Source organism: Strix uralensis, chromosome 12 (genome assembly GCF_047716275.1).
Source record: "Strix uralensis isolate ZFMK-TIS-50842 chromosome 12, bStrUra1, whole genome shotgun sequence".
Lineage (NCBI taxonomy): Eukaryota > Metazoa > Chordata > Aves > Strigiformes > Strigidae > Strix > Strix uralensis.
Window position 1 is genome coordinate 25034864 of NC_133983.1, and position 12496 is coordinate 25047359.

Below are 12496 nucleotides of genomic sequence, written 5' to 3' on the forward strand. Positions count from 1 at the left end.
TAATTAAATGCAAATTGATTATTAATGTATTTATTGAATGTTGACAGCTGGGTGACAGTCTTCAGTAAATATGTTTTACTAGTCAGTTAGCATTTAATTAATATCGAAATTCTCTCTAGGTTTAGTAAGACAGTTAGTGAACATTAATTAGGCCCCTCAGTTGCTGCGTGTGTTGCAGGACATCCGCGGTGCTGCTGACAGGGCTCAGCCATGGTCGGTAGATCTGCAGGGGGGCTGGGGGCACTGCCAGCCAGACAGACAGACACCTCCCCGGGAGGGAGAGGTCTCTGGAGATGTCACTCCCAGGAGAACCCTGCGCAGGCAGCACAGCACTGCCCGAGGGCAGCTGGTGGTGGGATATACCTCCCTGCCCAGCATTGGGCCCATCGGGTCCTTCAAGAGCAGGGAGCCACGTCGGTGCCCCGCAGCGGGGCTGCTTGTGGGGGTGAGGAGAGGGACAGGGCAGGGCAACGGGTCTGGTCAAGAGGTGTGGGCACGGAGCCCTGGGCAGTTCAGCACCTGCGGGCTCTCGGGGCCTCTGCTCTTCCCATTTCTAGGAAGAGATGTATCACCTATATGGGACCTATTGACAGGGGAGAAGAATAGACTAGATCTCTTCTAGAAAGCTGTTCTTTGTATGTTCTGCCTTGTTGCCACACCTCTGTGCAGCGGCACAGGCACTGCTCTCATCCATTGAGATGTCTGCAGCGTCTGTGCCCTGCTCATCACCCCTTCACTGTTATCAGGAAGCCCTGGAGTGCCCCTTTCCCCATGAAACGGGGCCACCTCCAGCCCCTCCTGAGCTGTAACAGCAGTGTGCTGTTTTCACCCGCCGTGGTCACTTCACTGCATGTAAGGCCCGTGCTTATGGCGAGGCATTGCACAGCCCCTGGCCACCTGCTGACCGATTCTTGAGCTACGTGGTCAGCGTTTTCTCTTGCCTCCCTGTCATGAGGAGGGCAGGAGCCATGCAGAGCCTCTGTCCTTGCCCCACACCTTTGCACCCACTGGCTGTGGCTCCTCTCCCCATCGGAAGAAGGCGAGCAGCGTCCCTGAGCTGCTGGTCACAAAGGCACCAGGGGCAGCGGCTGGGGCTCCTGCACGGCACTGTGAGCTCCAGCAGATCGATACTTCAGTCTTGTCATGCTAATTGCTCCTTGGTTGACACTCATGATCCCTTCCTGCTCCCTCCCTCTGTAAACTCTTTGCAGCTGGGACACCAAGAAGTGAGAGTGCTGGGCCCTCAAAGCCCACTCCTGCTCAGGCAGGACGAGAGGGGTGAAAAACAAGCTGCAGGGTATGGAGCTCCCCTTCCCCGTCACGCTGGGGGTGGCGGGCACGGGGGAAATGCCCAAAGGGGTCCCAGCACACAGCCGAATCAGGGCTGGTTATTTAGTTATTAGTTAGAATAACTTTGGGTTTGCTCAGCTGCTTTTGCTTCCCTCACCCAGCCTGTCTGACACCCCCTCGGTGAGCAGAGGAGGCAGGTACCCCAGCGTGGCAGAGTCTCTGCCTTCCCTGAGTTGGACATATCACTGCTGCCGCGGGCGCGCGTGTCAGCTCACACCTACCATATTGGCTTCCTGTCCCCAGAACATCAGGTTTTTGCAGCTAATGTGTGCGGGGGGGTGTCTCCTCCCGACAATCCCCACCCCCAGCAGCATCAGGCCTGTGCTGTTCGGGGTTTTGTTAAGCCGTTTAGTATTAATTGATTTTTTTTTCCATTTTTTCTTTCTTTCCCTGGGCGGGTCAATAGCTGGATGCTCAAGAGCAGAGGATCTATCAACTGCAGACCAAGCAGAGGGAGAGGCAGGCATAACTGGAGCAGAAATGCAGTCGGATCCAGCAGCTCAGCCAGGACCTGGGGGCCAGCCGCCAGCTGCAGGAGGAAGCTCAGAAGCAGGTAGGAGGAGATGCCCGCTCTAGCTTGGCAGCCCAGGCTGGGAAGGGAGCGTTATTTAATGCATTCACACCAGTAGTGATTATCTACTGTTCTCATTTACATGGCAGCGTAAGGAAAGGCTAAAGATGCGAAAGTGGAGTCTGTCAACTCCCAGTGAGGAGGGGAAGGTCCAGGGATCCGGGGAGACAGCTACAGCTCTGCTGACTGTAAATCGGTGCTGGGTTTGCACTCGATGTGAGGGTGTGACTGCTGTAGGGCACAGATGGGCTTGGGCGTTGCTCCCGCTGCTGACCTGCTCCCAGAGAAGGGACCAGGGTGGCCGGCAGGGACAGTGCCTCCCAGGACAGCGCTGCCCGGGCTGGTGGGAATGGTGATGTGTCACAACCCGGGAGACAAGGCTCGTTCCAATCTGTTCCGCTGTGCTGCTGTGGAGGAAATCCTGGGTTTGCTCCGGGACACGCAGACAATGAGGGCGGGAGCGCCCCCATGGCCCTGCGGAGCTGCGGGGAGGCCTGCTGGGCAGCGTGGTGCCACTCCTCTCTGCGCCGGCCGTTTGCCCCTGCCCCGCCACAGCTCCTCTCCTCCAGCCCCTCTGTCTCGGAAGCTGCCGGGGGCCAGACCCTTTGCTCAGACCGTGTATTCCTTCTGCTCGTGAATCTGGCTTGGGAGACCATCCTGCTCCCCCGTCCCCGTCGTCACAGCACTGCTGCCTGACGGCCGCGTGGGCACCCTCAGACGTGAGCAGATTTTGGCCACGAGCTGTCATTCAGGTCCAGAGGGCAAACAGAGGCAAGAGCTGATCCTGAGAAGCTGTGCAGCTGCTGCTGCTGCACACTGCAGGAGTACTTGCTTAACCTGTGTCTTTCCTCCATGGTACCCACTTCTAATCTCTTTCAGCACCCCATAAGCCAGAAAAATTATGCCTATTTTAACAACTTGATAGTTAAATATTCTCAGTGTTCTGGAAGACTAAACCAGGCTCTCTCGATACTGGAGTAGGGGTACCAGCATGCTGGACAGCAGGGTGAACTTATTATTCAAAGTGGAAACATTTTGTTTCGCTTAATTTGGTGATTATGAATATGTTCATATGAATATGAACAATATCTATATTGCATCATATATGAATATGATTCATATGATATGAAGGAAAATGAGATACTGTTCGGTTTACTGCCAAGTCAGCCATTGTTCTCTCTGTGTGTGGAGACAGCACAGTGTGGGGGCTGAGCCGCCTGTGTTGCGGTTGCTCACTAGCGAAGGCCGGTCGCGGGAAGTTTGTGAGCTTTGTCTGTGTACGTGAATGGTGGAGGACAAATGACCCGCGAACATGTCGGCGCGTGCCTGCGTTTTGTTCTGCGTACGTACGGGGGGACCGTGTGTTGATTTGTGCAAGGCCAGCATGGCAGGACGAGAATCGCAGGTCTGTTCCTTCGCACAGTTACTGTCTCACTCCCATCCCATCCCCACCCTCCACTGATACTGAGTGCAGCTGAACCGAGCTCCTTGGGTTTGGTGGGAAAGTGGCAGATAACACAGCGTGGCTCTAAACTTTCTCTTACAAAACTCCCAATTAAAGTACTGAACATCAAGCCCTGTTACATAAAAATATAACGCTATCCTGGGTCAGAACAGTGTTCCACCTAGCTCTGTGTCTGGCAGCAGCTTACGCCCATGCCTGGGAAAGAGCCCTTTTCCCCTGGGAAAAACAGGGGATGCTTGTGCTATTGCCCCAAGGTGCTCGCCCACCTTCTGGGGGGAAGGGGCTTCCCAAGCCCAGGCGAGAGTCCTTGTGTTTAAGAGCCCTTGAGGAATTTTTATCTATAATGTGTCAAACTATTTTTGTAACTCAGATATTATCTGTCTTCTGCAGTGTCTTGTAGCAGCAAGTTCCACTGCTTAACCACGCATGGGATGCAGAGCCACCTCCTTTTGTTTATTTTTAATCTGTCCCCTGACAATCCTATTGTTTCATTGGAGGAGACCATGAACAGTCATTCCTTAGTCACCTTCCCTGTGACGCTTCTGGCTTTAGAGACCTTTGTCATGTTTCCTTTCCATCATCCTTCTTCCAGACCCCAATCTTTTTTTGTTTTTTTTGAGCCAGACACAGTTGCTGATAAACCTCCTGGTCTGGGGGCTTTGGGCTCCCACGGCTGACAGTCCCAGGATGCCTGTAGCAGGCTGCACACACCAGAAGCCCTCTGCAAGGAGTGTCAGGTGTAATTTAGCACTGGGAGCATGAGTTATGGTCCTGCCCTTTAAGGAAAGGCTAGCAGCATGGCCCTGCCTGTCAGCTGAGTCCCCCACCCGATCGTGAGCTCTCCTGGCGAATGAATCAGAATTTGGCATATCGTTGTTTAATACAGCCCCCATGCTAATGTCTTTTTGAAATGAAACCAAGAAAGCTGTTAACCTCAGTTAGCCAGCTGTCCTCATCGTGACCTGGATAAATCATCATAGCAGGAGCTCTGAAGAACACCGCTCTCGCTGCTTTGGAGAAGGGAGCTGGGAGGGAAGGACTGTGCTTCCAGCTCATGCCGGGAGGGCTCCTCTGCACCAGGGCTGTGCAGGAAAAGGACCGGTATGTCCTCATGCCAGGGACCCTGCTGGCATCCCAGGCCAGGTGTCAGGTCCTGGAGCCTCGCAAAGGGTGGAGCGTCCACTGGCACGCAGTCTCCCCTGTGAACTGCCGGAGGAGCCATGGCAGGAGGCTGCAGGGGCAGAAAGGCGACATCTTGTGTTGGGGCGAGGAGAGGGTGGATTTCCACAGTGACCCCAGGGACTGGCTCCTTCTGCCACTCAGCCACCAGGCACATCTCACCATCCGGCCCCTGCCCACGACCACATGGTCTCCACAGTCATTCCCTTCAGCTGGAGGCTGGACCTTTTCCAGGGCCTGAAGGCAGCTAGCCTTGAGCTGCCTGCCTCTGTGGTGGGAAAGGAAATAAAGAGGACAGTTTGGTGGCTACCACAATGAGATCTAGATCTACTGGAGCAGGGTGTTTCTCTCCACAAAGCTCTTTTGACTCTGGGAGGTGTTATCTTGATAAAGGCCTCATTACTTTATCTGGTCTCACAGGGCACTCATAGCTGCTGTCTTTTGGTGTGGCAGTGAGTTCCACCAGACAGGTTTTCTTTTGTTGTCTCTAATCTGGCTGTTTTGTTGGGTTTTCTCCTCCTGCACGACTGAGGAAAATCACACCACTAGCCGCATGTAAGGAACTCCTGGAAAGAGGAACAAAGCCATCTGTTCTGCATGTCCATGAAGGCACCACAAGAACTAATGGGCACAGCCTGCATCAAGAAAGATTCAGGAACAGTTTTCTAATGGGGAGGAGAACAAAGCACATGAGCAGACTGCCAGAGGGGCCTGAGGATTCTGCATCACAGGAGATCTTTAAGGACCAAAAACAAAAGACAGGGCACTTGTAGGTTCCCCTGTCTTAGAACTGGAAGGTGGGCTTTCATCAGCCTCCTGTGGTTCATGCCAGCCTTGCTCATTTCCTAAATCTCTCCTTGCTCACACCGTGAATCCCAGGTCTGCCTTCTTCAGAGCCCCACCACAGTCTCCTCTAGTGTTCGCCTGGTGTCAGCGTGCCACTTCCCAGGCTGATTACCCCTTCTAGTGACTGCACTTGAGCCTCGGATGTGTGCTTGCGTCCTACTGTGGTTCACCTGATCTCCGCAAGACTTAGTCCCAGCTTTGTGCCCCAGGTGGTGCCACGTCTCCAGTGGTGCTGGCTGTGGTCCCGTGCTGGGCAGCAGTGTGGCTCTGTGGGAGTGTTCTTCCATCTCACTGCCCTGCTCCTGCCGGCTTCCTCACAGGAGGGTCTTGCCAGGGCCTGCACACTAACGTTTGCCCATGTAAATTCATTCTCTTGTGTCTTCCTCATCAGTGACATTCCTTCATCTCTCTTCTCGGGGAACAGGGTTCTCTGTTCCAAGTGCTGTGGCTGGAGACTCTTCCCTTCCAGCCCTCAGGAAGGACAAGTGGACCTGCCTCACCTCTCACACTGGAGCGAGCCTTAGCGCTCACCTGAACACACTGGGCTGACTCCCTGGTGCTCCTTCACACCTTCTAGAGGAGCCTGGAGGCGCCCAGGATGCTGCTGGGTAAAGCAAGCTCTGCAGGGTGAGCAGAGGCCTGGGTGCAGCTGGCGGGGGCCCGGTGCCAGGGCCCTGCCCGAAGCAGCGGCGGCAGCGCTGTGGCAAGGGGTGGCACTGTGCGGCTGACAGCCGCTGCGCTGCTCCTGCGGGAGCACACCCGCGCTCTGCCCTGCTTCACCCACAACTGGTAGGTGCTTGTTTGCGGAGCTGCACCCCGGAACTGGCATGTGGAAAGAAAGATGGATTTTGCCCCTTTTACTTATCTGGTCACAGGCTACCCAGTAGCCAGAACATGTGCTTTAACATATGCCGAAAAGAGCAAGCAGAGCCTGAAGGATGTCAGTGGGTGATGAAGGCTCCGATAGCACCATCTGTACGACATGTGCTGCTGTGCCTCAGGCTTTGGCCAAGCCCTGCACTTCCACTGTTGGTGGTAAGCTTAAGAGTAGATGAGGCAGAGATGGGAGCGTAGATTTGCTATCAGAACTTTTGGATTCAATTTCCATTCTCAGTAGAATAGCTGCACGCAGCTTCTTACGTGTGCTGCTTTGCAAACAACTTGTGCAGGACATGGCTCAGTCAGAGACCACCTGCAGAGTAAGGTCAGCCCGATGCCCCGGAGCCTCGCTGTGCTGGCCCAGGCAATGTGGAGGTCAGGCTCTGACTGATGGAAGGGTCTCACCTCTGCTCCCCGATGGCTGCAGAAGCTCTGCCCTTTGACCACCTCCTGCTGTTGGAGCGCGGTCATGGATCTTTGGCTGGAAGGGCAGCAGTGCCGGGGTAGCAGTGGTTGATCCATCTGCTTTCTCGGTGACCCACGGGGGTGCAGTTCTAAGTGAGAAGAGTGTTGCCTACCCACAGAGCCTCACAGTGGGCAGCAGCTGTGTTAGTGCTAAGCAGCACCCATCCAGATTATTGGTCCTCAGTGGGAGAGTGGAACACCACAGGCACGTACCAGATACCCTAAACCATACAGCAGGACACGGAGCCGCTCACACAGACACCCCAGCACCTCCAGCAGACAGACACACAGCCACGATGGCCAGGGGGAACTGCCAGGGAAGGTGAACTATGGTATTTGTGTAGACACTGGCAGGGAACCCCACCAGGCACCTGGGTCTGAGAGCCAGTTCTGCAACACAGACGTTAAAGAGGGAATAAAGAAAATAATAGAGCATTGACTAAAATGGTCTGCAAGGCTGATTTCTCTTCATGCAGCCTCTGAAGAAGCAGTCTTTGGGGCTTGGAGAAATAGGCAGCCTCCAGGCTGTGAGGCTAATGCAGAGCCATGGCTGTTTGTATAGCTGCAGAGCCTTTAAGAGAGACTTGGGAAAACTAGCTTGGATTCCAATGAATATTTACAATTACACTGCTCCAAAGCTGAATCCAATCACGGCACTGCAGTATGTAGGCTTTGTGCATCAAAAGAAAATGAGAGGAAAGCAGGAAAGATGGAGTTGCCTTTGGAGAGACTTATAAACACAGATCTCTCTGCTTGTGGCAGAACTAAAATGCTTTATTTCTGATAGGAGCAATTTATTCTTCAGGCATTTTGCTTGATATTAGAAAGTGCCTGGCTGTTTTTTGAAGTGAGAGTCTTCAGTAGATGGTCTTTAATTCAGAATGAAAGAAAGGAGTGGAAAGTGTTGTAGTCTGTAATTTTGATACTGTACTAACAAACTCCAGAAATAGGGGAGCATTTCCAAACGTGAGCAGGGGCTCTCTTCACTCACTGCGTTCTTGGTTGCCATGTGGAAGCAGGCTGGGCAGAGCTACCCTCGTTAAAACCATGCTTCTAATATGATATTTGGCTGATTACCATGCTCTGCCACTGAACAGGATGATCTAACAGAGAAAGGAAAGGGAAATGCTGGCTGAACATGCATTGCAGCTCAGTACTGGCCTCTTTTTTGCAGTGGAAGGTATACAAAAATAGTGGTGTAGTGGAATCACTGCATGATAAAAAAATGAAGGATTTGTGACTGCTGGATCGCTGCAGAGATCTGCGTGCAGCAGAATAGGAAGCATGTGACAAAGCAGAGATACTGCTCGAGGTGACAACAGGACCAGCACCAAGCAGCTCCAGCAGCCGGCCCACACTGCCCACGGAGCAGCTCTGCTACACGGTGCTGGCGGAGATCGTCTGGGATTCTCTGGCTTGTGTTCCTTGTGCTGGTAGTCGGGAGAGCTGTAGGAAAGGGCTCAGCTAAAGGGGAACCCATCTGGATGGTTTAGGAAGACCTACAGTGTGTCCCATCCATTCCACACATTGGGAGCTGCTATGGAACTGTGGCACAGGGGAGTGGCTGTGGAAGAAGGGAGGTGTGAGAAGGAACACAAGCACAGGGCAGGCTGGGGACACTGTGGGTCACATAACCAGCAGTTACGTGTCTTACTCTGACCCTGCACGCACGGGACATCGGTCACCAGCGCTGCCGAAGCGTGGCTGCAGCATGGAATGCTGCCTGCTGCTCTGGCACACGGGGGCTGGGGCCTCGGTGTGGCCCCGCAGCACCAGAACACCACTGCTCTTAATGAAGGACAAATATTTAAGGTATATCCTTGCACTCCACCATGCAGACATTCCCCAGCACCATGGCAGCATGAGAGCAGATGCTCTGCAAGGAGTCAGGTTGGGATTTACACTGCAGGAACGTGCAGTCACTGACACGGTGAGTGCTCACAAGCACACCTGACCTGGGACAGCGGCAGCCGCAGGGCTACCTCCCCCATCGCCAGCACATCTCCACCCCTGCATGGACGGCAGCGTGTGGCTGTTCTCAGGCTGTGCTAATCCCTTTGTGTGTTTTGAAGCTGATGCTGTTCCCTGGTGCATTTCACCTCGTGCTGCACAGATCCCTTCTGCTGGATGGCAACCTCAGAGGATGCTGACGGGAAATCCCAGGAAGCTGGTCTCTGATCTGAGACACCGCAGGTGCAGGGAGCACTCTGTCTCACACAGGCATGGCACGGGCTGTTCCCTGCAGCTTGGCACACACTGAAGTCGATAGCCCTCAGCGGGAACTTGCATTCGGTATTCTACTGTCTAAGAGGCTTAAAATCGACTGTGAAGTTTTGGTGTAGCTACAAAAAAAATGTTCTCAGTTTCTCCACTGGTAGCTTGCTCCAGAAGGAGACGGTCCAATTTGGTGATTGATTCTTGGAACCTGGCTAGTGCGTCTGCACTGTGGTATTTGGAATCACGAAACACAGTCATTCATTTCATTCATTTGAAGTTGTCTTGCAGGAATGGCAGCTGCCCAGCTGACTTCCACATGAAGATGAGAAATGTGACAGTACTGTGTGCAGCAGAAACAACAGGGCAGTTTTGCACTCATCAGGAAGCCACTGTGATCTATCTTGCTCTCCACAGCTTATTGTAGGCTCTTGTACCAGCTCCTGACAGATGCCGGTTGCTCCAGGTGACCAAAGGAGGAGTAGCACACTTGCACAAATCTGGTAAACCCACAGCCTTCTGGAAAGCTACAGATAGTCGCTAGTGTTAGAAGCAGGTTAAAGCTCAGGGCAGCAAATGCTGCTGGAGCAGGACTTGGCCTAACAGTCTGCAGGAGCCACAGGCCCAGGAGCTGGAGTGGCTGCCAGGGTCTCCTTTTGCCCGTGCTGTGTATCTCTTCTTCCAGTTGGCTGGAATGTAAATGAGAGCTTCCTGAGCCCGGGGGTGGGGGGCTGGAGGGCAGACTCGGAGCAACGAGCGCGATGAGAAGGACAACTGGAGCCATCGCTGAGCCAACGCTCACCCTGCTGACGGCAGGCAGAGCTCCACAGTCACCTCGGGACTCCCAGCTAAGCAAACTGAGCCATCTGGGTGTGTGCAGGGCCCCACGTCAGCGTATGCCCCCACAGCTCTGCCCATGTCTTCCAGCTCCCCACCTCCTCGCTACTGGCCTCACACGGTGTGTGACATGGCCGAGTGCCCTTCAGTGGCCGAGTGCTCATTTCTAAGCCCTGCGCTGGGCTCTTGCCTTTCCACAGTGGGAACTGCGTGGCACGACTCGCACTGGCTGGGACAGCTGAGTGGGCTCTGCCCTACTCCCTCGCCTGACCATGTAGCCCTGAGAAGGTCAGAAGTGTTGCTGGTGTGGAGAGGTACAGGAGAGCGGGGAAAGGGCTGATAGTGATCTGTAGGCCTGGAGGGGAGGAGTGCCAGCAGAGCTGGCCAGCAGACACAATAGCCAACTGTTGGCTGGGCATCCTGGCAGCTCACGCGAGGAGGGACTGCGACAGGGAGCTTCCGCTGTCGTTACCACCAGCTCTGCCGCTGCCAGCAGTGGGGGTGTTTGAAAGTGGACGAGTCTAGGAAGGCTCACCTGCATCCTGACATGGCAGTGCAGAGGTGGGGTAACTAGCCCACCACTGCAAATGTTTAAGCTAGGCTTTTCGGATACAACTCCTTAAAAAAGGAGACCCGGCTGCTATTGAGACAGGCAGGATCAGTCCTTGCAAAGGAGCCCAGAGCAGTAAAGGAAAGAAAACTGCAATCAGCTGGAAGTCTGTCTAGCTCAGTCTCCTCTCTGCCAGGAGCCCAGAACTGCTCTCTGGGTCAGCGTAAGAAGAGGGCACAGACACCGCGGTGCTGCCCAGTGTCCTCTGCCAGCCCCCAGTGACCCACACCCCAGGGCTTCAGGAGCAAAAATGGGGTCTTGTATTTAGCCAATGTAAGTGCATTTTTTTCTCCCATTAAAATATTTCTCTTTGAATGCATATAAACTTCAGGAGTCCACCAGACTGCAAAGCAGTCTGACACAACATATGACATTAAAAAAACAAACTAATTTTTGTTTTGTAGTTGTTATCTGCTAATTTATGGGGTGCTGCTGGTTCTTATATTGAAGGGACAATGAGAAACCATACTGCAGACAACCTCTGTGTGCCAAACTTGATTTTATAATCCTCTTCAGTTGTTTCTTTTCCAGGCTAAAAAGACTATCTACTTTTTCCTCACATGGAAAATATTCTTTGTATTTGATCATCCTTGTTGCTCTTCTCTGAAATGCTTCCAACTCTATTTTTCTTGAGAGAGGCAGACCAGAGCTGCATATGGTAATCACAGTGCAGCTTCCACTATGGATCTGTTCAGTGCCATAGCTGTGATCTGTTCCCCATTATTTTCCTAATAATTTTAACAGTCAGTTTGCCTTTTGGGCTGCTCCTGGGCACTAAGCAAACATTTCCATAGAACCATCTCTCCATCTGTATCTGGTTTTATCTAGTACAGCCCCAAGCCCTCACTCCTGAGGAGGGAACAGAGCTACAGCAGCTGGGACTGCAAGTGAAATCTTGGAAGAAAGAAAGTGCAAATGCCCCAGAACTTCAGCAGGGTTAAGACCACCTGGCTGTGCCTCGCACCTTCAGATCGGGGGCAGCTGCTAGACATCTGAAAAACAAGACACGATGAGTTAAGACCAGCCTCACAATGCTCCAGCCCTGTCCTCTTCCAGGCACGTCTACCCTCGAGCACCAGTGCCACCCGAGAGGCTGCATAATGCCGTGGGGAGGGCTCAGGCGTCTGCTCTTTGCGGAAGCAAAACTCGGGGTCGGATCAGGCAGAACCACCAGGAATGGCCCCCACGTGCCCTGCCCTGGATACCCAGCCCCCTCACACAGAACACCCGCGTCTGCTGGGTGCCATCACCCTCTCAACCTTGCTGCAAGGATTCCTTGAGATTCTGCCTTCACGGACCACACCAAGCACAGAGGCCGCCGCCAGGCAGGCGGCAGAACCGCCGATGGCCCATGTGCCGCGGGGCCAGGCCCAGGCACTGCCGCAGCCCGCAGGGGTCAGGGAGGAGCGGGCGGCCACATCACAGAGTTCTGCCGGGTGGCTCCCACTAACCTTCCACCCACCGCCCAGCACACGCCAGGGAACGCAGCTGCAGCCCCTGCAGATAAATGCTGGCGTGACATCACTATCGGAGAACACAAACAGTGGCCTGTTCTCTTAGTCCTTCTTCGCCTTCTCTTTCTGTAGATTCACAGAACGAGCAGGGATCACGCAGCCTGACCTTCTGTACCCGCAGTCAAGAAAATTTCGCCATGTTACAGCTGAATTCAATAACTTATTTGACAAAGGCAGCTTTGGAAGGGCGTTCAGCTGGACCTGAAGACATCAAGAGATGGCAAATGCACTACTTCCTCCACTGGCAGTCAATCCCTTCGCGTCACTCCCGTTTTTTTTTTTCTCTGATCACTGCTGTGCCAGTGGGGCTAATGAAGCTTTCTATGCAGCAGCAGTATGGTCTCAACTTTGTCCTGGGTTTTGTGCTTTATTTTTTCTATATATTAGAGTACTCCTTTCTTTCTGGCCAGAGACTGAAGGTTAACCCTAAGGAAAGGACAGGCATGAGGATCCTCTCTTTCTGCCTCTATTTCTGCATTGCCCACCCCCCACCGTGGTCCCCACCACAAGAGTCTTTTTCCACTTACCAGCCGCCTCTGGTTTGTCTCCCCTCAGCCTCCGTGTTT

At 53.5% G+C, this 12496-nt stretch overlaps 1 protein-coding gene and 1 long non-coding RNA gene across 6 annotated transcripts in view; one reads left to right on the top strand and one right to left on the bottom strand.

The window, feature by feature from the left end:
* The window catches only part of PMFBP1 (polyamine modulated factor 1 binding protein 1), a 131533-nt gene that overhangs the window by 102876 nt on the left and 16161 nt on the right, over positions 1-12496 (top strand). For all 5 annotated transcript variants that reach the window (XM_074882139.1, XM_074882138.1, XM_074882141.1 and 2 more), the window contains one exon: positions 1757-1903. In XM_074882139.1, coding sequence (XP_074738240.1) covers positions 1761-1903 — 143 coding nt within the window. In that variant the 5' untranslated portion in view covers positions 1757-1760. The remainder of the gene's footprint in view (positions 1-1756; positions 1904-12496) is intronic.
* Positions 10898-12487, bottom strand: LOC141949006 (uncharacterized). Its single transcript, XR_012630623.1, has 2 exons — positions 11868-12487; positions 10898-11408 (listed from the first exon to the last, which is right to left on the bottom strand). It is a non-coding gene; the product is annotated as an uncharacterized LOC141949006 (long non-coding RNA).